Source organism: Egretta garzetta, unplaced genomic scaffold, assembly GCF_000687185.1.
Source record: "Egretta garzetta isolate BGI_Z169 unplaced genomic scaffold, ASM68718v1 scaffold361, whole genome shotgun sequence".
NCBI classification, from domain to species: domain Eukaryota; kingdom Metazoa; phylum Chordata; class Aves; order Pelecaniformes; family Ardeidae; genus Egretta; species Egretta garzetta.
This window is the reverse complement of record NW_009258688.1, coordinates 1,085,608-1,107,409: the sequence shown is the minus strand read 5'-3', so window position 1 is coordinate 1,107,409 and position 21,802 is coordinate 1,085,608. Positions and strand designations below refer to the sequence as shown.

Genomic DNA, 21,802 nt, shown 5'->3' with positions numbered 1-21,802 from the left:
ATGTGTTGGGAAGCTGAATTCTTGAACAACTTGAACATTTACACGATGTGGTAATACCATAAAAACAACAATGCTATGAATCTGTTATATAAGCAGCTACATCCTGCAATTCAAGTTTATGTCATTGGCCTCGCTGGGGCAGTTCTGCCATAGAAAGTCTCAGGAAACCATTCTGAACACGTCAAAAGCCTTGGAAATTCTCTCTCTGTGTAAAGTAACAAGGACGCTGACACTCAGTTTTACCCTTACTAGCTTTTATTTCCCACTGCATTCTAAATAGCACGATAACCTAAAGGCCAGGGTCAGCTATGGTATGTACACCAGCAGTAGGCTTGGCACAAATCCTGCAAGAAGTGACATGGGTTTTAAGTAAATTAATACCTCATTTCACTGACACAATGCATGATTTAAAATACATGCTTTGGCTTTTGCAGGACTGTTATCTCAAGAGTGCTACATTTTGAGGATGAGGACTTCTACAGGGCTGCTTCTTGTGGGTGGGTCGTGTGGATACTGCTGTACTGGCTCCTCCTATATAAACTTTACTGGGATAATTACAACAGACAGAAGTGTAGCTCTTTGCAAGTGTGGTTTACTAACAGTGCACCAAAAAAGCCTGTCTAAAACCCAACCCAGCCCGCTGATTACAGTAAATGGTCTTTTACTGCTTTACGCCAGCAAAAATCACTTCTCTGAGGCCAGTGGAAAGTATGGAAAACAGATTGTTTTGACACTTAGGAAAAAATATAGCAAGTCTAAACACAAATTGCTCTTAGCTCTTTGCATTGCCTTGTAATAATCCACCCCATGATTACTTGAAGTGGGCAACATGTTATTGCCTATTTTAAATAGCATAAGCAGATACTCTAATCAATTCAGCAATGCAGCCATTTCAGTTCTCTGGTATATCCATCAAGCAGTAAAGTACTTTAGATTCACATCCAGATCCTGAATGCTGCACATGACCCTTTCATTTGGGCTATAACTGAGAGAAGTAGATGGGTAACAAAACAGGTGATACAGAGCATCACCTGCCCTCCCTCATCCTCACCCCATCATGTACACCTGTACAACCCCTGGCACAAGCCTTTTTTCCCAAGAGAAGAGGAATTATCAGAGATTAAGGAGCAGGGGGCTTGGAGACTTCATATACTAGGGGACCTGCAAGGCAGTGACTCCCTAAAGCAGCTATGGCCGCACAGACCCCAGCTGGGATGGGACGCAGCTCTGTCCCTGCCAGGTGAGTTACACAGCAGCTGTTTAGTTAGGAGAGCAGCCGTGAGTCAGTCCTTCACTGGAATCGGTGCTTGGGAGGAGAAAGCTGGAAAATAACTGGAGAGGCTCCAGGGATGAATGGGCAGGGAAAGCCCATTCTCCTTCCAGCAGAGGTGTTGTGATAGGATGGTCCAGCTCCACAGAGCTGGCAGGCAAACAGCCTGCGCCGAGGGGGAAAAAAAAAAAGAACAAACTTAAAAAAAAAGTTGTATCCTCTCTCCTAGGTCCTATCTGTGTACCTAAAATTAACACCCGCTTCATCATCCCATGGGCATGTCAAGTAAGGGCAATGGGCTGGAGGAGAGGGGAGCTGGAAGGTTTTCCCATGCTGTTTGTTGAGGGATGTTTTTTTCAACAGGGCTGAGCTAAAAGGATGAACAGGACGTTGCTGCAAAGAAAATAATAAAATCAAAATAAAACTGCTTGGAAGGTACCAAAATGGTGCCCCGGTCAGAGGTAGTTTTTTTCTCACCCCCAAGCAAAAGGGTTGGTTGAATCTGAGGATTTACTGGCCTGTTTCTTGGTATAAAATACTGATCCCTTTGGGTCCACATGGTATGGAAAGGACAGGTCTGTTTGAGAATAAATCTTTTTGTGTATCTGCTTGCTATTAATCTTATATGAAAGGGAATCCTTCAGACTGGGAATATGAAAATCCCACGTGTTACATGGATGCTAGTCATATGGCATTCACATCTACATTTTTGTTCCGCAAGGGAGTCTCTCTGCCAAGTGTACCATTGGCACTCACAAAGATGAAAGACAGTTTCCACGTAGCCGAAGGTTTAACTGTGTACTTGACAAAGATGATCAGTGACATTATTTCAGCTATTCACAAGTACACATACACAGATGCTCAAATACCACGTCGCATGAGGTTTTTACCTAAACACTGGCCTTCTAATAGCCAGTAGCCTTCAGTGCAGGAACAGGTATAGCCCCCCTCAGTATTTATGCAGATCTGGGTGGGGTTACACTGGTGAGAATCCGAAGCGCATTCATCCACATCTGCAACACAGAAATACAACAAGAAAATATTAGAAATGGCAGCGATAAAAAATTGTTCACACTGTATGGGGACTTGCACTCCCAATATGTACACTGGCTCTGTGTGAGGAACCAAAGTGTGGTGGAGTAGGGAGAATGACCATAACCTGAAGTAAAATTCATAGTAACAAATGTCAGAGGGCAGCAAGAACTGACGGTGCTCATAAGATCTCTCCCTTTTGCAGGTGACCCAGTGTTTCTCAGAGCTCCTCAAGAAAGGGATCACATTTCCTTGAGCTTTTTATTACTTCCACATTTGCTTTGTCACCAAACTGCGATTTCCATGCTATGGGGCAGTGTTCAGCCCTAGGGCAAGGCTGCTGAAAGGGCTATATAACCCCACTGCAGAGTAAGAGATGAATGGGAGTTCAAGAGATGTACAAACACAACTCAGACATATAAAAAAAATTACTTCCTACCGCACCAATGCGGATTACCTCACTCTAATTTTTCTGACAGAAGGTTCAACCAAAATCAACCTTTACCTGAAAAAAACCCCATATACTTCCCTGGAATCAATTTCCTGACAATAAAATCCTTTTCTTTTTAATTTTTTCACCATCCTTATTGTTTTTAATGTATTTGGTTTTTTATTACAACCCCTTAGGGTATTTTTGTTGTGGGCTGAGGGGTTTTTTGTTTTGGTTTGGTTTGTTGTTTTTTTTTTTTTTTCCCCACAAAGGAGGTGAATAGCATTCCTAAATTTATATAAGCCAGGATCCTGGAACCTAACTGATTAAAAATGCCTTCAGAGTCAGAAGTTCAGTTTGAATTCCTTCTTGCTCAATCTCTTCCGTGATGTTTCTGGCGTTGGGTTTGCCTCTAGATGTCAGAAATGAAAATATCAAAAGATAAATTGTGTCATTTTTTCAGCCAACTCAGATTTCTGCATTTTATTTATTGATACCTAAACTATTTTTTATTCCAGCATACTGTGCACTGGCCTTTGCTGAAGTACTATATCATCCAAGCAATGCTACTCCCTTGATCCCCCCCAATTCTTATTAACCCAGACATTGTTGGGTCATGACTGAAAGCATCTCACTGGGCTGGAGCAGGCAGCAGAGGGCAGAAATTACGCCTCAATATCTGCGGCTGAGGCACCTGGCACAGCAAGTCAACTGTAAAATCCCAGCAGTCATGAAATAACTGAACCAATCTACCACAGCAGCATATCTAACATGTTCAGATACATAAATAAATACATACATATTATATATATATATGGAGTGAGTCTAGAGTTCTTATCTTGCCAACATCTGTACCAGACCAATTTATGGTGAGTTAAAGCTGGTAAGATAACAGGAGTGGCACAATTAGAGGTAATTAACTCTGTCAGAAATCAGTTCCCATGTATTTATTGGCTAGATGAAGGTTGGCAAAATGGTGAGGGAAGTGGGAAAGGGGCAAGATAACAAGTCTAGACTATATAGGTACATAGATACATTGTTCAGTTCAGCTATTGCTTCTGTGATTGGGCTAAAAGTTCTGGATCCTCCCTTCATACAACGTATCACGCAGAATTGGTAGTACTTGAACACAGATTTTATCTAACCATAAATTTAATAAGAATGATGCTAATGTTTTCTAAATGAAAAAGCTTTCTATTTGTCACGTTTGCTTATTCCTTGAGGAGTGGGACCTTAGGATCTGGCCAATTTTGCTGTTTCTAGCCTACCCTGAACTTAAGGAGATTTTCACTTTCCATGCTCACTGCTTCCAGTAACATTAATAGCTGAAGCACAGTGGAGACAAAATGAGGGTCAGGGTCTTACCACCACATATGGTAGCAATGCTGTTTGAAGACTATAGATCCTCCACTCTTCTGGGGTGCATCTTTCTTGCAGGGATACAACATGCATCCTTCACCAAAGCAATGGGTAGCTACGGGATCAGTTTTGTTCCTGACTCATCTTTGTAGCAGTTGCGTAAGCAGTAGTACAATAACTCTGGTAAAGCAAGAGATCGATCCTCTTTTCTTTGTTATCTACCAAGCAGATTTCTTTGCTTACTTGTAGTCTTCACCTTTAGTGGTGGTATTGGAGACATATTTCCATTTGAACGCAGAATTTTTTACAACAGAGGCTACCTGTGAAGTTTCTGCTGTCCCTAGAAAACCTGGTCAATCTGAAATTGTCTATGCAGAACACCTTGTCTCCCCACATCTTACACTGAATAATACCTCACTGACTTCATTAATGAAGTTTTATGCAACCAACAGGTATAAACAGCTTTACTGGTAGCATCAAATCTTTTTGCTTGGGCCTGAGTGCACACACCCAATTCTATATTACATGTCTTCGGCTTTCTCTAAGATTGCTCCTTACCATGTTGCACCGTTAAACTCTGAAAGACCCAGCCAATGCAATCAAACCAATTATTTTTGGCAAGCAACCTTCTCAGTTCACACAGGTAGTATAATCCCAGCCTGTCTGCCAGGGGTTATTTACATTACATGGACTCACTAAGTGAAAGCTGATACTTGCACACTGAGAGAAATGTCAGTGCAACAATTGGCTAACCATTAGGTATCCTCTTGAAGAATATCAGCGCTGGGAGACAGAGGGTGCCTTGCCCAGCCCATTTACACAGTGTGGCATACAGCGACAACTCATATGGTTGATAAAGTCAAAACTAGACATTTGACAGGGAAAGGAAAATAAAAAATCCAAATTATTTCCACTGGGGAGAAAACTAGCCATAAAACTTTGAGAGATTTCCCATAATGGATTCACTAGACTTCAGTGCCAGCGTAGAAACTGTATCAAAACACGCTTAGGGCATTTTTGGTTGAGTGGAAAATTGCAAGTGGAAACAACCTTACAGCTAGTCAATAATCTGTAAATAATTTCTTATTCTGGTGGCACATCTTATTTCTGTCCCCTTCAAATGTAAATCTTAGGTGTGTTCATCCCCTGGGAATATAATTTCAAAGCTCATTTGTACCACCTCTGCCTATGATGCTAAACGTACATGATACTAAATTGGCAGTAGTTTTGTGGGTTCAAAGCAGATAAGACAAGTTCAGAAAAAAAAAATTGTAAGGACTACTCAATACAAGGATAAAACATGTGGCTAAGAAGTCCCTGAGATGAAGCTTTCTGGAGCGTGGAAGAGTGCCTCTGACCCAGCATAACCTGTGTGGCAGTCTTCACCATGGAAAGAAATACTGCAACGAGTTGTCTGAGCCCCAAAGTAAAGTCTAATCAGATGGAGAGCAGAAGAGTTACTGAAGTGAAGCAAGCTAGCAAGAAACCCTAGAAACCCCATGCCCGCCCCATGCAAGGTGTTAACAGATTGTGATATTTGATGATTTCTACATCAGTATCATGAAAGCATTGGATGGTGTCACTCATCACTGATATACAAAGATGGTTTTCATTGTACTTAACCTGCTTTTAGTACCTTTCATCACCAAGATCCTTAGAAAACATTACCTGCATCCCAAGAGCAAGTCTAGGTTTTACTAATGGCTGGTGTTATTGAATACCTCTTCTTGTGATTTTGGCTAGGTTACTCAGTATGTGGCTACAAGAAGGATAGCCATGAGGTGAACTAGGAAGCAAATACAAATTAGATCTGTCCTCAGTGAAAACAGACTAAGATGCCTGGTAGTTACTATGCAGGACAAGGCACCGGCACAGCGGCAGTGACCACACCATAACTCATGTGCTGAGAATATACCCTGTGGGAACTCATCCTCGCTTTTTATCTTCCACTGGCCTGCTTCCTATTTGAAAAAAAGGGATAACAAAATCTCTGTCTTAATCCAGCCTCCCTCACTGTTTAGCATCTATTCAGGGCAGGGCCTGTCCTCTTATATAGAGCCAGTTCACAATTAGTCCATTTTTATTTGAAGCTTTCCAATCCTAATACAAATCAAACTGTACTATGAAACGCTGCAATGTCCCACTTGGTGACAAATATCAGTGCCCTTGGATTTCAACCAGGAAATTCAAGACTAAGGAATTAAAGGACTAGCCTGCGACCACTCAACTATTATATGAACACTTAAAGATGTGACTTTTTCAGAAATTTTGTGCAGCCTCTACACTGGCTGATGAGATCTAAAGTAAATATATTAACCATCATTCTGAAAGCATTGTGTTCTACTAGGAGGCCTCAGAGGCATCAAAGGCTCTTTCAGCTAAACTCTAGGCTATTCACAATGTTACTGTTCTACCCTAATGGTGCATTGAACCTCAAAGTTTCCAGTAGTTACTGAAATAGAGAGAGAACTATTGACACAGTCAGTGGCAAATTGGAAGTTATCTACCTACCACACCTCTTCTTACCCCTACAGACAAAGACTGTTGCCGTGACATTATATCTGGAAACAAGAGGATATTAAAAATCGTCATACCTAATCATTTTGAGTAAGTAGTCCAAATTTTCCCAAGTGACTAGTGGTTCTGGGTGACTCCTTAGAGGTTCCTGATTTTGAGAGAGCAGCTGTTCAGCACTTAAAACCACACTAGAGAACCAAGGCAGGGCAGGATGTGTCCCTGTTCAAAACTTCTCTTGCCAAGGAGTGCTTGGTCCACACTCACCCTGGATGTCTCGGCTCTTGATTATGCTGCTGTGTGCTGTCAAATTAGCAGTCATCTATATTCTCTCATCCATCCTTCCAGTTGAATTCACATTACTGTTCCCACAGCTAGTTTCAAGGGCAGAGGTTCGGGCAGGATTTCAGGCAGAAGTCCAGACTGAAATTAAAATTTGACCTGGAGTGGGAACGATTCACTTTATTACTTCCCAGCTGAATACTGAGAGCAACCACACGGTCCATCCAGACCACTGCTCTCTGCCTCCTAAGAAATATCACCTACAACGAACACAGAGCTTGAAGCCATGAGTTTTAAAGTTCTTTGGTTTACTGACTGAATGAGCGAATAGGTAGGCGGCATCTCCTTATACATTTGTCAGAAAGCCCTTGCTGCAAAGAGCCTGAGCCCAAATATTCCAAAATGAGCCACACCCCAATCTCTTAGCTCAGTGTGTCTGCCTTAAAAATTTTTTGCTGTGGTGGTTTGGTCTAGCAACCCTGGGGTGTGATGTTCTGTTTACTTGACATTTTGACAGAGGTGAGGTGGCTGGGGCAATGGGGTTTCATTTGGGGATTGGAAGGGTGGAGAAAGGGGGGGAGGGGTAATATTTCTGGCTGCCTGGCTGCCTTTGTGGGATGTGACGTGCTGATGCTTTGTTTTTATTGGTACCGATTGTATTTTTAATGGATGGCAGGATGCCTGGTGACTGGATAGATATCATTTACAATGTCAAAATAAATAAATGAACTAATTGTGTTTAGCATGCAAATTACTGGCTTTGTGTTTTATTATCTGTAAAAGCTAGCAGTAATCTTCATGGATTCTTCAGAATTCAGCCATGGCATAGAACAATGAATGACATTTTTAATTCATTGCCCATAAATTTTTAAAAAAGGAAATAATTTTAAAGCCATGCATACAAAAAAAACAGGCAGCAGATTAATATAGTCAGAAAGAAAACCTAGATGTGAAACTGTGGTACAACAACACATCTCACCAGGAGGCTAATTCTCATCAGAAGATATAGTGATCTTTTGTACAGACTCACGTTCACGAAGAATGCAGGACTGAAGCCACTCTCATTTGTATCAATAATATTGCAAGAAATCACAGCATAAAAAGAAAACCAGTACTCTAATCTGCTGAATTAAGACCAGACATATTCAATACTGCTCAAATGAAAGAGGCTAAAACTAGGAGACCAGAAATCTCAAGAGAGAATCATAAGCGTGGAATCATTCTGCGAGTGTCTACAGGATCCTGAGGATCTGGTTTTGGTCCACCGATTCCACATTTGGGATAAAATGCAGAGAATCACAAGGTGGTGGAGTTACGAACTAAAAAGTGAGCAGAACTCTTATATAAAAGTAATTTGCTAGGTATGGTGGGCAGATTTGAAAGCACATTTCAAGGCAGACAAATGAGAGGTAATATATCAAGAGTAAGAGATGTTGGTCATGAAAATAACTCTGGGGTCATTAAAGATAACCACTTGAACATGAACTTTTCCTGACACAGTGCTGCTGAAAGGACAAGCATAAACATGCGAACAGCAAGCAGACACAGGAAATTGTTCCTACCACTGTATTTCGCATTAGTAAAATAATTACTGAAATACATTTCTGGTGTCAACACTTCAAAAAGCAATATTGCAAAGAGATCAGGAAATCTCCAAAGAGTAATTCCAAGTCACGAAAATTTGTCTCAGAGCAAAATAATGCTCCATTTAATAATCTATTTAAGAAAAGGTTCAATGTATATTTGCCTGTGATCTATAAACATCTTCATGGAAACAAAGTTTTTAGCTGGAGGTGGTCACTAAAGCTAGCAAAAGACAATGGGATGAACTTCAATGTTTAGAAGATGAATTCAAAACAAAAAAAAGACACAGGTTTTAGTAGTACTACTGATTAACCATCTGGAAAACATAATAAAGCACATGGTAGATGTTCCCTTTAGGGCCTTATACCTGAACAGTATTTCTTCTTTGAAATATGCTGTAGCAAAAAAAATGTGTGCTTGAAACAGCAATGCTGGGTAAGGTTCTATGGCCTGTGTCACGAAAAATACAGATTATATGGTCGAAGTGGTGTCTTAAAGTCTTCATTGAATGATTTAACATCATTCAACATTTAGTTATTTTTACCTATATCCATAACCATCACACTTGAGATTTTCTGCTTACCTCACATCTTTTTTCATTTCCTAGGTCACTGGGAGGTCTATCTTGTCCACTGAAACTACTGAAAATGGGGGCAGGAATTTGTAGAGTTCTTCCAAGCAATTTCTCCTTTGCAAAGATTTAAATGTACACATGTGCAATTTTTCAATATTTATTCATACTTTTATCAATAAATTTTATTTTTATTGAGAGATATTGTACTTCTAATGTTTGTAATAACTGCAGAAAGAATATGGAAAACTTAGAAAATGCTGCTATCATTCTTATGCTAGAAGATGTTGAGTCATCAGCCTACAGATGTTGGGCATGTCAACCACCTTCCTTTCAGGACACATAGAATGATTGCATCTTTATGAAGCATGAAGCAAGACAAAGAGGAAGAATCCAAGTTACTACCACAGACAATCTGTTGAATCAAAGAGCCCAGAGAGGGCTAAACTGCAGATTAGGGGACGTGGACATGCAGGAAGTAGGAGATTGTTTGGAAAGCTAAGTGACTTCAAGAGGTGGACAGCCAGGGAGAAAGCCAGCAGACAAGAGGAGAAGGAGCAGAGGTGCTTAGGAACTGGACGCGTCTGCCCACTGGAAGGTGATGTTCAAAAACTGTAAGTAAAGTCACTGTTTGCCTTTCTTCTGCTCAGAAAAACAGGACTTTGTGCATAAACAAGACTTTATGCATTAAAGAATACAGAAGGAAACAAAGTCCTTAAGATCAGCTCATTTGTTCAGAGACAATATTAGAGCCCTTGAGGAAAAGACTTTCTTGACAAAAAGCTACTTTTAAAAGAAAAAAAAAGTAAATATATTGATGAGTTTCATTTTGATATTTATGAGCATGTGGTTATGTATGACATAACAGGGTGCTTGTGGAAAGCTTACCAAAGAAGCTCCATCCCAAGATGATTTGCACCTGCCACTACAGGAACAAGGGAGGCTATTACCTTGTTAAGTCCATCTGTTGGTGTTGAAAGTGGTGGGATCCATGACTATGCTTATCCCTCCACAGGTGTGGTCCATGCTCAGGGTGCTGTGACCGCTCCATGACAGCTCCTTTCCTTGCTGGCTGGCACTGTGGCAACGCCCCTAGCACAGAGCATGGAAGGACGTGGACTTACCATCTCTGAGCTAGAACCAGATTCTTGGAGACTTTGGCGATTAGAAGAGAAACTTTGCTTGGATTCTGTATTCAAGAGGGAAGCCAATGTGGACAGCAGATTTCCAAGACGATATGCTTTTGGCAATGTGCGCTGTTTCGCAGATGGACTGTTACATTTTGTTCTATTTGGAACATATTTAGCATGCTTGACTTCCTTTCTTAAGTAATGAATTCTGATAATCATGCCACAAATTTCTGTGGGTCGCAGTAGCAGCTATGGCTGTGTTTCCTTCTTCTGATCAACCATTGACAAAAGTGGGTGTGGTTTTGCCATCATGATTATTTGAGAGCCATTAGCACCACAGGGTTCAACACAGTAAGGCTAAAGATTAATTTGACAGTGGTGAGAGCACAGGTCTTGCAGATCGAAAAAAGTTTGCCATGGAAAGTGTTCTTCCCCTTCTACTAGGAGGTGTGGGTGATTTTGGGGCCCTAATTCTTTCTTTTATGCTGTCTGTATTTTAGTCCCGCTGTTGTGCCATCACAACCACTGGAGCTCACCCCACTCTCGAGATACAAAGTTCTTGCAGGGAGGCTCAAGGCTGCGAGTTCATTCCAGCCTTCCAGAATCTCTGTCTGCTCAAACACTGAAACTTGTTCAGTCATTTATAACCCTCGGGGCTCCATTTTAAAATAATACAAAGATTGGATGTCTATTTTTTACAGGAATAATTGCAGGCCAGGACTAAACATCCGAGCTCAGTAACATGGGTATCAGTTCCAAGATTACTTGGAACACAGCGCTTTCCCCAAACTTCTCCCCAGTCCTTATTTGGACACTGAGAAATAATTTCCTCAGTAGTAGATTTTTACTCAGTGAAATCACATGTTTTCTCAAAACTTTTTTTTCTCAAGATAATTACATTTGATAAGAAAAGGGGAGAAATAACAATGCCGCATTCCTAAAGTGCAGAATGAAGCCAAAATCAAACTGCTGCTGTGTGGGGTCAGTGTTTTTTTCCAAGGACGACTGACCCTGCTGAGCTTGGACACAATCCAAGATCAACTCCCTAAACACCTGTTTAATTGCATATTTCAGTGTCTGAGGACTGGCCGTTGATTGCTGAATCCATTTTCTATCTGCATCCCATATGCATTATGTTATCGATTGATTGCTAAACAAGGATTAAAGTGGGTTTTTTTTCACATAGATGGTCAGCCTGGAAGTGGATACTAAGTAGTGTGAGGCATGAATCTGTAATGCTGCTCCTTCCGCCTGGTATGAAAATTGCTCAACATGTGTCACAGGTTCTAGATCTCCTGCCAGCTATCTGAGCCTTTCCTTAGCTAGCACACTTTTAACATTACTCAAAGATGATAAACAACAGCTAAACTGTGAAAGGGCTTTGCTCTCTGAGCACAGTTCTAGTCCTGCTTCTGTGATTGAGATTTATAGGACAGCCATGCAGATAAGTGCATAGCAAGGGGACAAAAGGGGCAGTGGCCTCTCCCCCTTCTGCTCAGAACTGACCCATGCGTGGATCGTACACTTGGCATCACCTGCATGACCACAGCTCCTCACTCCCACCAATTACCAGGGCTGCCTGTTGGTGCAAGATCACACGCAGTTGTGTGGACTATTTCCAGCATCCCACGAGAGCTTTTGCACAAATGCATAGTCTTCATGTTAATTCTGGGGTCAGAAATGAGAAAAACTACCAATTTCAGTGAAGGGCTTTGCTTAAACATGGAAGCTCCATGGACTGGAGCTTAACTGTACTGTCTGAATTCATGATTTTTTGTTGCAAGTTCTGCACAACTTAAGAAATCCATGGTCAATGCATGTGATTTGGGAATCTCAGTTATTTCCCCGCTACACTTACACTATTCCAAGTAGTACAGCAGAACAAGAGTCACCCAAGTACCCTGCTGGCGTGGGGTAGAGATGTGTTAGCATCCCAGTGATGACACTGGGTCTGCTGAATTACGAGGTACATGGTTTCATCTTCATCAGCAAAAAACATTTTTCAGCTGAATAAATGGAGCGCTACTGTTGTACTACCCATTTCTCAAAATTACCTATTTTGTATGCTCATATGCTACACTGAGGTCTGCTGATAGGGTGGTGAGAGGAGCTAGTGAGCACATACTGAGAATGCTCCCAGCTGCTGGGAGGTTATGCAAGTGATGCTTTCTATTGGAATAGAAATAAAAAAGATGTGCAGTCAGAGCCAGGAAATGCACACAATGAAATTAAAACAAACATACCTCTAGCAAAAGGTCCTTACAATCCTCCCTTTGCAGCATGGTATGAAATAGTCTCATGCAAGAACCTCTAAAGAAGGCTTGTAAAGTTTTACAGAAGAGGAGCAGAACCATTAACGCTGGAAAAGTGAATTTTCTATGGCTGCATTGAATATTTTGTCTGCAATTCTATGGGATAGTTTAAAAAGACCCTGTAACAAGGAATATATTAAAAATACAGGAGTTTAAAGCACTATTTATAAAGCTTTTAAACATGTCTGTGAAATCCAATTGGCTTCTCCTCCAACGAATTCTTTCAAAGACTTTTCTGTTAGGGTACAGAGCATGAGAGAACTAAAAGAAGAGAACTGCTATTCCCACTTTTGCTCCCCAGGGAGCTTTGAGAAATCACTAGCACAAATAGTCCAGCCAGCTGGTTTAGCCAATTGGTGGTCAGTTTACATTTCCTCTAATAAGTGAACTTCTTGACCGTACTTTTTAACTGAGTCATTAAGAGCTCTTTTTCCAAGTGTTTTGGCAGGCTGAAGAGGCCTGAGACTGTGAATAGACCACAATAACTAGTAAAGAAGAGAACAGCCCTACTTTTAATACGGCGAAAGGAATTGATCCAAATGGATCCAGAAATTAAAGCTGCAATGAAAACAAAGGGATGCAAATATCCACCTGCAGGATATAACAGAAACTTGGAAGGCTTGCTTCTTCCATTAAAATGCAGCCGCTTTGGATGTGCAACATGACAAAAGCTTTAACCATTGCTCAAGCATGTTGTACAAACAACCAGGGGAGTGAAGTGTTGAAGACCTGAAAATACAAGAGAGATTCTAGGTATGCAAGATGTACATACCCCTAGAGAGAATTCAGTACGGATGCTCTAGTCACTCTCATGGCATACCTTAAAATCTTGAATATACATGAAAAAAAAGAGGACCCCATGCATGTGTATGAATAAGGTATCCCCATTATGGGAAACTGGAATAGTAATATAAGATTCATCACTAACTAATCTCTCACAAAGCTTCAGCAATCACCACAAGCATTTTGTTCAGGAACAGACTGGATTCAAAGCTGCTTGGCTTGAGCGTGCAAGGTGGCTCCAGAGGTGACACGGCTGTAGATTGCCTCATGTCACTTGGACTGCATGAGTTGAACACACACGCAATGGAGACTACAGTGCTTTTCCTTTCTCCAGGAATCTAAGACCTTATTCCCTGAACCTAGCTGATAAAACCAGGGGAAAGAGCCTGGCTGCACCAACAGTGCTTGCAGAGTGTGTGTCTGGGCAGTGGGGCAGTTTTATATTTGCTCTAGAAGCTCTGTAGAGCTGACCAGCTATGCATGGCTCAACACTCACATCACTGGTCTGCTCAGGCACAGCCACAAGCTCTGCAGGCAGTGGGAGTTAGAAGTCCTTCCCTTAAGAAGGGAGAGCTTCAGATCCCTGCCCATGGCAGCAACCCCTGCCAGATGCTCTAGGAGATGTCATGATTGACTACAAAGACAGTGTTATGCTTGGCACTAAGGGCATTGGGGAGCTTATCAGGGGAGAAAATTGTTTTTCATATTCATCTGAGTTTCAAAACTGTCCATTTGTCAGCATGCTTTATAACAATCTCAAAAGCGCCACAAAGCCAAGGTAATTCTTGTATAAATGTTAGGGCTTTTGGGGCTCTTTTGTAAGTAAAGAATGGGTAGTGGACAAAAGCCAGTGGAGAAGAAAAATCTTTGAGAATTATCTTCTGCAAATACTGGCTTCCAGGCTCAGACAGCTGTGTCCTCATTACTGTTAATAGCAAAGAGCTATGCATGTTAGGCAACATTCCCCTTTGAGTGTATACATAGCAAGCCATCTATTTATTTATTTCTGTGGTGGTGATCATTGGAAAATGCCTATAATCCCTGCTCAAATAACTGGCTTTAACTCAGATTTGGCATTCACTGGTTTATAATGACTGAGCCACATTTGCTTGCAATGTTCCAAAAATTGCCGCCAGCCAACTGGGTTGCAAACCTTCCTGGATAAATGAAAACTGTATGGATACGGGAGGTTTACTTTGTTCCAGTTAGTGTGTGATGTGGATGTCTACTGGCAATTCTCCTGCTCTCCTTACTCTCAGTTCATGGCTCCCTGGAAAAAGAGGTGTTTCATTTCAAAGGGCTTTCTCCCTTTCTCTCTCTCTCTGTTTTAAAACCCATGCAGTTACCTCTAACACATAAATTAGGATAGAAACTTTCAACATTTGTGAAATCCTGAGATAACAAGCCCTCAAAGCAGATGTGCTGAGCCTTTAGAGGCAGAAAGGGTGTTTTGTTTAGCTCCAAGAACTGCCAGTTTTGAGCAAGACCACAATAGGTTCTGGACAGCTGTGAAACTCCCAGGCAAGACAAGATACGAGGCTGAAACTGCAGCAAAGAACATTTCTAACAGAAGTTATCTAACACTTGCAGGAGTCTTGGCCCCCATCTGTCAATTAATAAATCAGTCGAGATAAGGGCAGATCTTCTTCCCCTGTACTAATCCTGGCATAAAACAAATGTGTCGATCTGGATGGTCTTGACTGAATTTGCATTCTGTGAAACTTAAGATTCACTTCACTGAAAACTGGGAATAAAATCCTTCACTTCTGATTATTGCTTCTACTTCATTATATCAGCTTCCATCCAAAGATCTTACAGCACTTTAAAATCAATGCTAAAACTCAAAGTCTATGTGACAAAGAGAATATCACTTACATTTGATGGGAGTCTTAGATAAATTAAAGGCAAGAACCAGTATCAGACACAGGCTCCTGCACTTCAGGCACTGCAGTCTCAGAACCATTGTATGAGGCATGTTGGAGTTGACCTCTGGAAGTCATCTGGTCCAAGCCTCCACTCAAAGCACTCAATTCAGTCAGAATGCTCAGGGCCTTCTCCAGCTGGGGTTTGAATTTCTTCAAGGATAGCCACAAACTTTATGAACCTCTGTTCCAGTGTTTGACCACCTTCACAGTGATAATGTTTCTACTTATATCTAATAAGAATTTCCCATATTGCAACTTTTGCCTGTTCCTGTCCATATTCACCTCTGAGATGAATCTGGCTTCATCTTCTCTACATGCTCACATTAGACAGTTGAAGACAGCAACCAATACAATTCCTCACCAGCCTCATTTTCTTAAGACAGAGTAAATCCGCTTCTCTCAGTCTCTCCTTGCACATTATGTGGTCCCACCCTCTAACAACCATTCTGGTCCTTTTCTGGATACCCTTCAGTATGCCCATGTCCTTCTTATCAGGCGACCAGTATGACTGGAAGAACTGGGTGCCTGTGAAGGCAACAGGAATCCACTGCACTCTGAACCCTCTCCTGGAGGCAGCTAACAGAAAATATTTAGAATGCTTGTATATGCAGATCAGTTGTAAACCTTGTTATCAGTGTGGTTCATCACAGTGGCAATATTTTGTGAATCTCTGCTTAATTTACTAGAAACTGTTGAGGTGGGAGAACTATTTCATTGGATGATGTACAAACACAGCTAGAACCAGGACTGCCCTACTCACACATACAGATCTGCACATTTTTGTCCCCAAAGTTTCAAGGTAAGCATACCTTCTTTGCCCCAGAATACAGAAATTGCTGACTAGTGCTAAAGTCTGAACACGTGGCCAGTCATATTGCCAATGTCTCAGGCAGTCCCACCAGCTCTCACAGTACCCAGAAAGCTCAGAAAGACACATGTTCACAACGAGCATTCCCAAGGCAAATGATTAAATTCCAAGGAGCCTGGCCTGAAAAAAACATGTTCTGTTTAGGTAATTAAAAAAAAAAGTAAATAAATAAACAAAAAAGGCAATGTTCCCAACCAGCAGGAACATTTAATGTCTGTGGTTATTCCTGGAGCAAACTCTTACTCTTACTCTCCAGAAGGCACATCCCAGTGAATTTTCCATCATGTGGTCCTGCTCTAGTGAAAAACTAAATTACATTATTTCCTTTATCATAGTACTTTCCTTTATTAGCCTGTTATTACCACAAGGTCTCTGGACATGCTCAGTCATGCAAGAGGGCAGGCACATTTTAGAAGGCACAATCTCCAGCACAGAAACATGTCTAGCAAATCCTCAGCATGACTAGCATTTCATCATTTGTAGTCTTTCTAATGATCTCCAATCAAATACTGCAGACAGTGCTTAATTCAGCACTTCACGTCCCTCCCCAGATCAGAGGGAATGAACCACAGATGGATCATGCATTTCTGAAATGGTTTCATGTCCCAAGCTTCTAGATGTCAGCTTGAAATTTTGGTGGAGCAGAGTGTGATGGTATTTTGTATCTTGTGACGGTATACATCCCTTATCAGTTTCAGAATGCACATGACCTGCTGGGCCATTAATGGGTATACTGCAAACTGTCAGCTGCTAATTACATTCAGAGGTATTCTCCAGTCCGTGTAGGACACATCTATGCCATAGCTCTCTGGGCTCAAATCTACACTAAGATTTTCAAAATTGCCTGGGAAAGATGGAGATAAAATTTTCACTTTTTTCAATTAAAACCATATGCAGTGTTGGAAGTCTTATGTGTAACCCAGTAAAAAAAGTCTTATTCTCTTATGCCACTTTTCAGCTATGTTCAGCAAGAGTTAAACCTCTTGAAAATGTCAATGAGCCAAACTGTCATGTTGCAAGCCAAAAAAGAAAATAAAAAAATTCACAAATTTCACTGAGAAATTTGTCCCAAAATGCAATGTACTACCTGAATAACATAATACAGGCTTTACAAAACCATTATCTTCAAATAGCACTGATTTAGAGGGGAAGAACACCTCCTTCCTAAAGCTGTCATGCTACAGTTGTTTGGGATGACTGCATGAAACCAACGGATCGCTGTAAGTGCACAGTTCTAGGCTATTCCATCACAAAGTCAGCCCTGCTTTTAATTAAAATAATTCAAATCTGCTTCTGAATTAAAGCTCCAGATGCAGCGCTTAGTGGTTTGCTGGCAACAAGTGTTGTATATATTGCTGCAGTCTGCCTTTGAAACACATAAGCATGATCCAAGGCTGCTCCAGCCTATGCCTGGTTTGGGATTCCCCACAGGGGTTGCGATAGCAGGAAATTAGCAACTTTCAGACCACATCTCCTCTCCCCGGCCCTGTTCCTGCTCCAGGAGTAAGGAGTGGCAGTCTGGCAAACTGACTCTGCACTGCTCCAAGATTCCTCCTTCGGAAAGGGGATGTCAGGCTACCCCTTTAAGCTATCTCAGCTTTGTGATGCTCCACCATAGTGACAATAACTGTTATTTAATGGGTGGAGGCTCTTACCCATGCTATGAACTTTTAATCTGCAGCGTTAGACAAAGCAAACAGTTTGCTTTTGTGCCTCTGTGCACACTGGAAGCTGGAAATATATCAAATATATCAAAAGTACAGCAGTTTAAAGACACCTGATAACATTGATCCTGTCCCCAATTTGTGAAAGACTCTTCCTTGCTCACAGTTCTTCTGTGCTTTTACATGCTTCTGCTGATACATTATGTACTATTCCTCTGCTACAACATCCGCAGTGTATTCTCGTATAACCTGATACACTGCACTGTCATAAAGGGCTTTATTATGTTCAGTCTAAAAGTAATTTTCCTTCATTTCAGCAGATTATACCCTACTCAGGAATAATCATTCTTTTGTACCACTCACCATTCACAACTTCTGCTTCTCTGACATTTACAGTTCCAGTTGCTGTCATCTTACTCTAAGCTTTATAATACACATAACTCTTTTAATCAAAGTCAGCCTCAATAATGCCCCCAATTTACTGTTGTTCTATACTGAGATTTCCATGAACTTACCTACATTTATCTGGTAGTAAAGTACTTACACTTAATGCCAGTAGGTTGGATCCATTCTCAGCAGAACATATTAATGGACTATTCCTTCTCTGTTCTGCGATGAGAAGTCTTAGTGACACTTCCAGAAACTGCCCCATGCTATGCTGCTCTTGACATCATTTCCTTCTACTGTTCATCTTCCATCAGATGTCCATGCATTAGGTTATCTTTTCTTCTACTGCTGGGTTTCCAGTCCCTTAATTTCCTGACCACAACTATAGCTTTTCTAGACTTCTGTGTATTACTGTTTTTATAATCTTTGTGTCACCTATAGATATGTTGAGGTTGTACCACAAAACCGGTTAATGCCTTTGATCCAACCAGCAATTTACTCAGGGGGCTGGCTGGAAAATAAGAATTTTACTTCATCAAAAAAAAAAAAAAGAATTAGAAAATGGAAACAAGCTCAAAATATTATAACGAAGCAGATATTAAAATTAGTTCTTTTTGTGGAAAACCAAAACAAAACCCAAACCAAACAATGCAGTGTGAGACTAAGCAGCAGATCATGGATTCATTCAGACCCTGCAAATTTATGACGCACCCCTCAGAAGGACTTTTGAGTTTGTATATACACACTTGCAGGTGCCCAAATGAAGGCAGCATACACACCCTGACTTTGAGAAAGTGCTGAATGTCTCTGTGTGAAAACCTAGACCCCTCAAGGATTTCCAGCTGACTGCTCAGATATTGAGATTCCTCAGATAAGCAGACAATTCTGAAAACAATATTGATCAGAGAGGTCTGAGGCCATACTGGCAGCCTGTGGCAAAGACTGCAGACCAGGTCAATGGGCATTTGCATGCTCAAGTTCCATTGAGGATGAAGGTCAATGAGAGCACGGAACCTAACTGAGCTTTGGGGACCTGGGCCTTCATTTCAGCTGTCCTCTCACCTATACTACTGCCTTATCATCTGGACCATCCTTGTCCTCACACTGCAGTGTAGCCTTATACCACAGGGCACCTGCAACCATGAGTTAGAGTTGAAAAGAACGAAAAGCAGAGAGGGTTTTGCTGGTGTTAAAACTGAAGATGAAGTTTAGCACATCCTGTCATCCCCAATGGGCAGCACACCCCAGCCAAGAAGAACAACATTGATACTACTTCCCTGAACTGGGCTGGTGGTGTGTAACTCCCATTCATCTTCTGGTAGCTTTATTTTCTTTGAAAAATTCTCTCATCTCATTGAAACACTAAAATGGGAAGCCAGTCAATTGGCAGATGAAGGAGTCAGAGCATGTTAAACTCCACACAACACCAGACAGCTCTTCTCTTTCAGCGTGGCAGCTCTGTCATATATCTGGTGTCTTAGGGACAAGACAAAGGAACACTGCCAGCACATTACCTCTGCCTATAGAGTCTGGCAAAATGTACGGTCCATCTGGCTGATTTATATTGGCAAAGGAGCCAATTCATATTTCTATATATTTTGGCTTAACATCTTGATTGTGACATACAACCGTGGCCAATTTCAGGCTGGAACCAAGCAAAAAGAAACAAATCTGACCCAAAAAATATAAAGGAGAGGCCAAGAAAAATGGTGACTTTTAAGTCACTGAGAACACTGCCATCTCTAGGTACTGTGGGTGCTGCAAATATATGCAAAAATTAGCGTAGGCCTGAGCAGAATGCTGGTGCTATGAAGGGCACTGAAAACAAATAAGCCTTTCAGGTAAGGAGAGACACTCTTATCACGTACTGAACTCTGCACATTATGCCACAGGGAGGTAGAGAAGGTGTCATTTATACAACCAAAGTCTCTGAGGGTCCCAGCAGAAAGCTAGGCATGGACTGTCATCCACAGCCAAAACAGACACACATAGGAAAATGAGAGAAGAACAAGCAACAGAGCCAATGGATTGGGGACGGGTACTCATGAAGTCTATCAATCTTCCAGCACCTTTAGGTGGCTTAATTTTATTTTAAGCCTTGTAATTGTCTAGTTGGCAGGACTTCCTTGCGTGACAGATATCCCACAAAGGAAAGCTCACAAAATCTGCTCCAGAGCAGACAGAGCTAATTGGTACATAGTGGCTTTAACTGATCTGGCACTGCTGAAATCCCTGGAAGTAAGACATAATAAAGGCAAGGCAGCCACAAAGCCCCAAGTATCAAACTGCTGTTAGCAGTGAGTCTAAGGAATCATTCAGAGATTAACAGCAGGGGTGAGAGCCCTACCCTGGCCAGCACATACCTGAGGATATGGCAGGCTGGGCACGATTACTGGTCCTCTGAAGTGAGTCAGATATAACCTCCTGCCAACTAGCTCTTGGTGACAACTGAAGTCTATGTATTATCTGGCTCAGAGCCCAGTGACCAATAACCCCCAATTCAGAGACCAAGCTTAACCGAGGCCATTAAACCAACTGAACCCCAGAGCATCTGTTAAACCTTTCCCCTGCATACCCTTTCCCTCTGCAGTCTACAAAGCACAAGGGAGATGGGATTCCTGGGTTCTTGCCACCTGGTATACCAAAGTATCATACAGTTCCAAGAAAGAGGGAAAACTGAAACACATCATGAATTAGAGAGGTCACAGTCTAGAGAGATTTTAACCTTCCTGTGTCTACACTGTGGCCTGCATATCTAAGAAGATATGGGCATTGTCCCTTCTATGCTTATGCCCTGTCTCTGCATACAAACAAGTTATGTTTTGTAATGTGACACATTCTCATTCGTCTGTCTCCCTCCACATGCCACTGTGCTTCCCTCATGGCTCCCAGACTCTATACAGAAGAAACCAGAAAACGTTTAATCACCCCTAATAAACAGGTGAAGACATTTCCACAGACAAAATCAGATTAGCTCAAGCTAAAGCTGAAAGCAAATTCAAACACTCCTGGTGGCCATGGTTTTTACTCATAAAGTGATTTTCTGACCAGCTGTCTATTCTTCCCTCACAATGTCTAGGAAATCATTATCATGGTATCAGGAGTCTGGCAGGAGATGGTACCAAACTCCCTGACCATAAGCTACTTATGGTCAGTGGCTTAGGCTCAAGACAGATTAACTTCAACCTAATAAATTCACTGCAAGAACTTCTGCTCCAAGATCCTAAAATCTTCACTGAAGCCAAGAGGGACTGTAATCAGAGGTCTAAGAGTTTTTGATCTCCAGTTGACTATCCAGCTATCTACCCAGTACAGCTGTAGTTCAGTCAAGTTCAGTTGTGGCTATACTGTAGCTAAGTTTATTTTATTTCCCCTTCTCACATCATCACACATAAATACAGTCTGTCAGTGATGCTTGAAAGGCACTGACATGCAGCATGATGGACTTGCGCTTACTGTTTCACTTTGTCATACCCAGGAGCCTGCTATTTTTCATTCCAGTCCACGGAGATGCCAGTTTTCTCAATAACATGCCAGTCTTCTTGGCTTGCATGTTATATTTCTTGGTTTAATTTTAGTCACTTCTTTGTGAGTAGTAGAAGCTTCACAAATAAATGAAGCACTCGCCTGTGCTTTAACCACCAGACCGTACTCCTCCCATGCTGCACTTAGTGAAGAATGAAAGAAGGAA

At 41.5% G+C, this 21,802-nt stretch overlaps 1 protein-coding gene across 1 annotated transcript in view; it reads right to left on the bottom strand.

Moving 5' to 3' along the window:
- FBLN5 (fibulin 5) overlaps positions 1–21,802 on the bottom strand; it is a 45,549-nt gene that overhangs the window by 11,026 nt on the left and 12,721 nt on the right. The window contains exon 5 of the mRNA XM_009648976.2: positions 2,161–2,283. Coding sequence (XP_009647271.1) covers positions 2,161–2,283 — 123 coding nt within the window. The remainder of the gene's footprint in view (positions 1–2,160; positions 2,284–21,802) is intronic.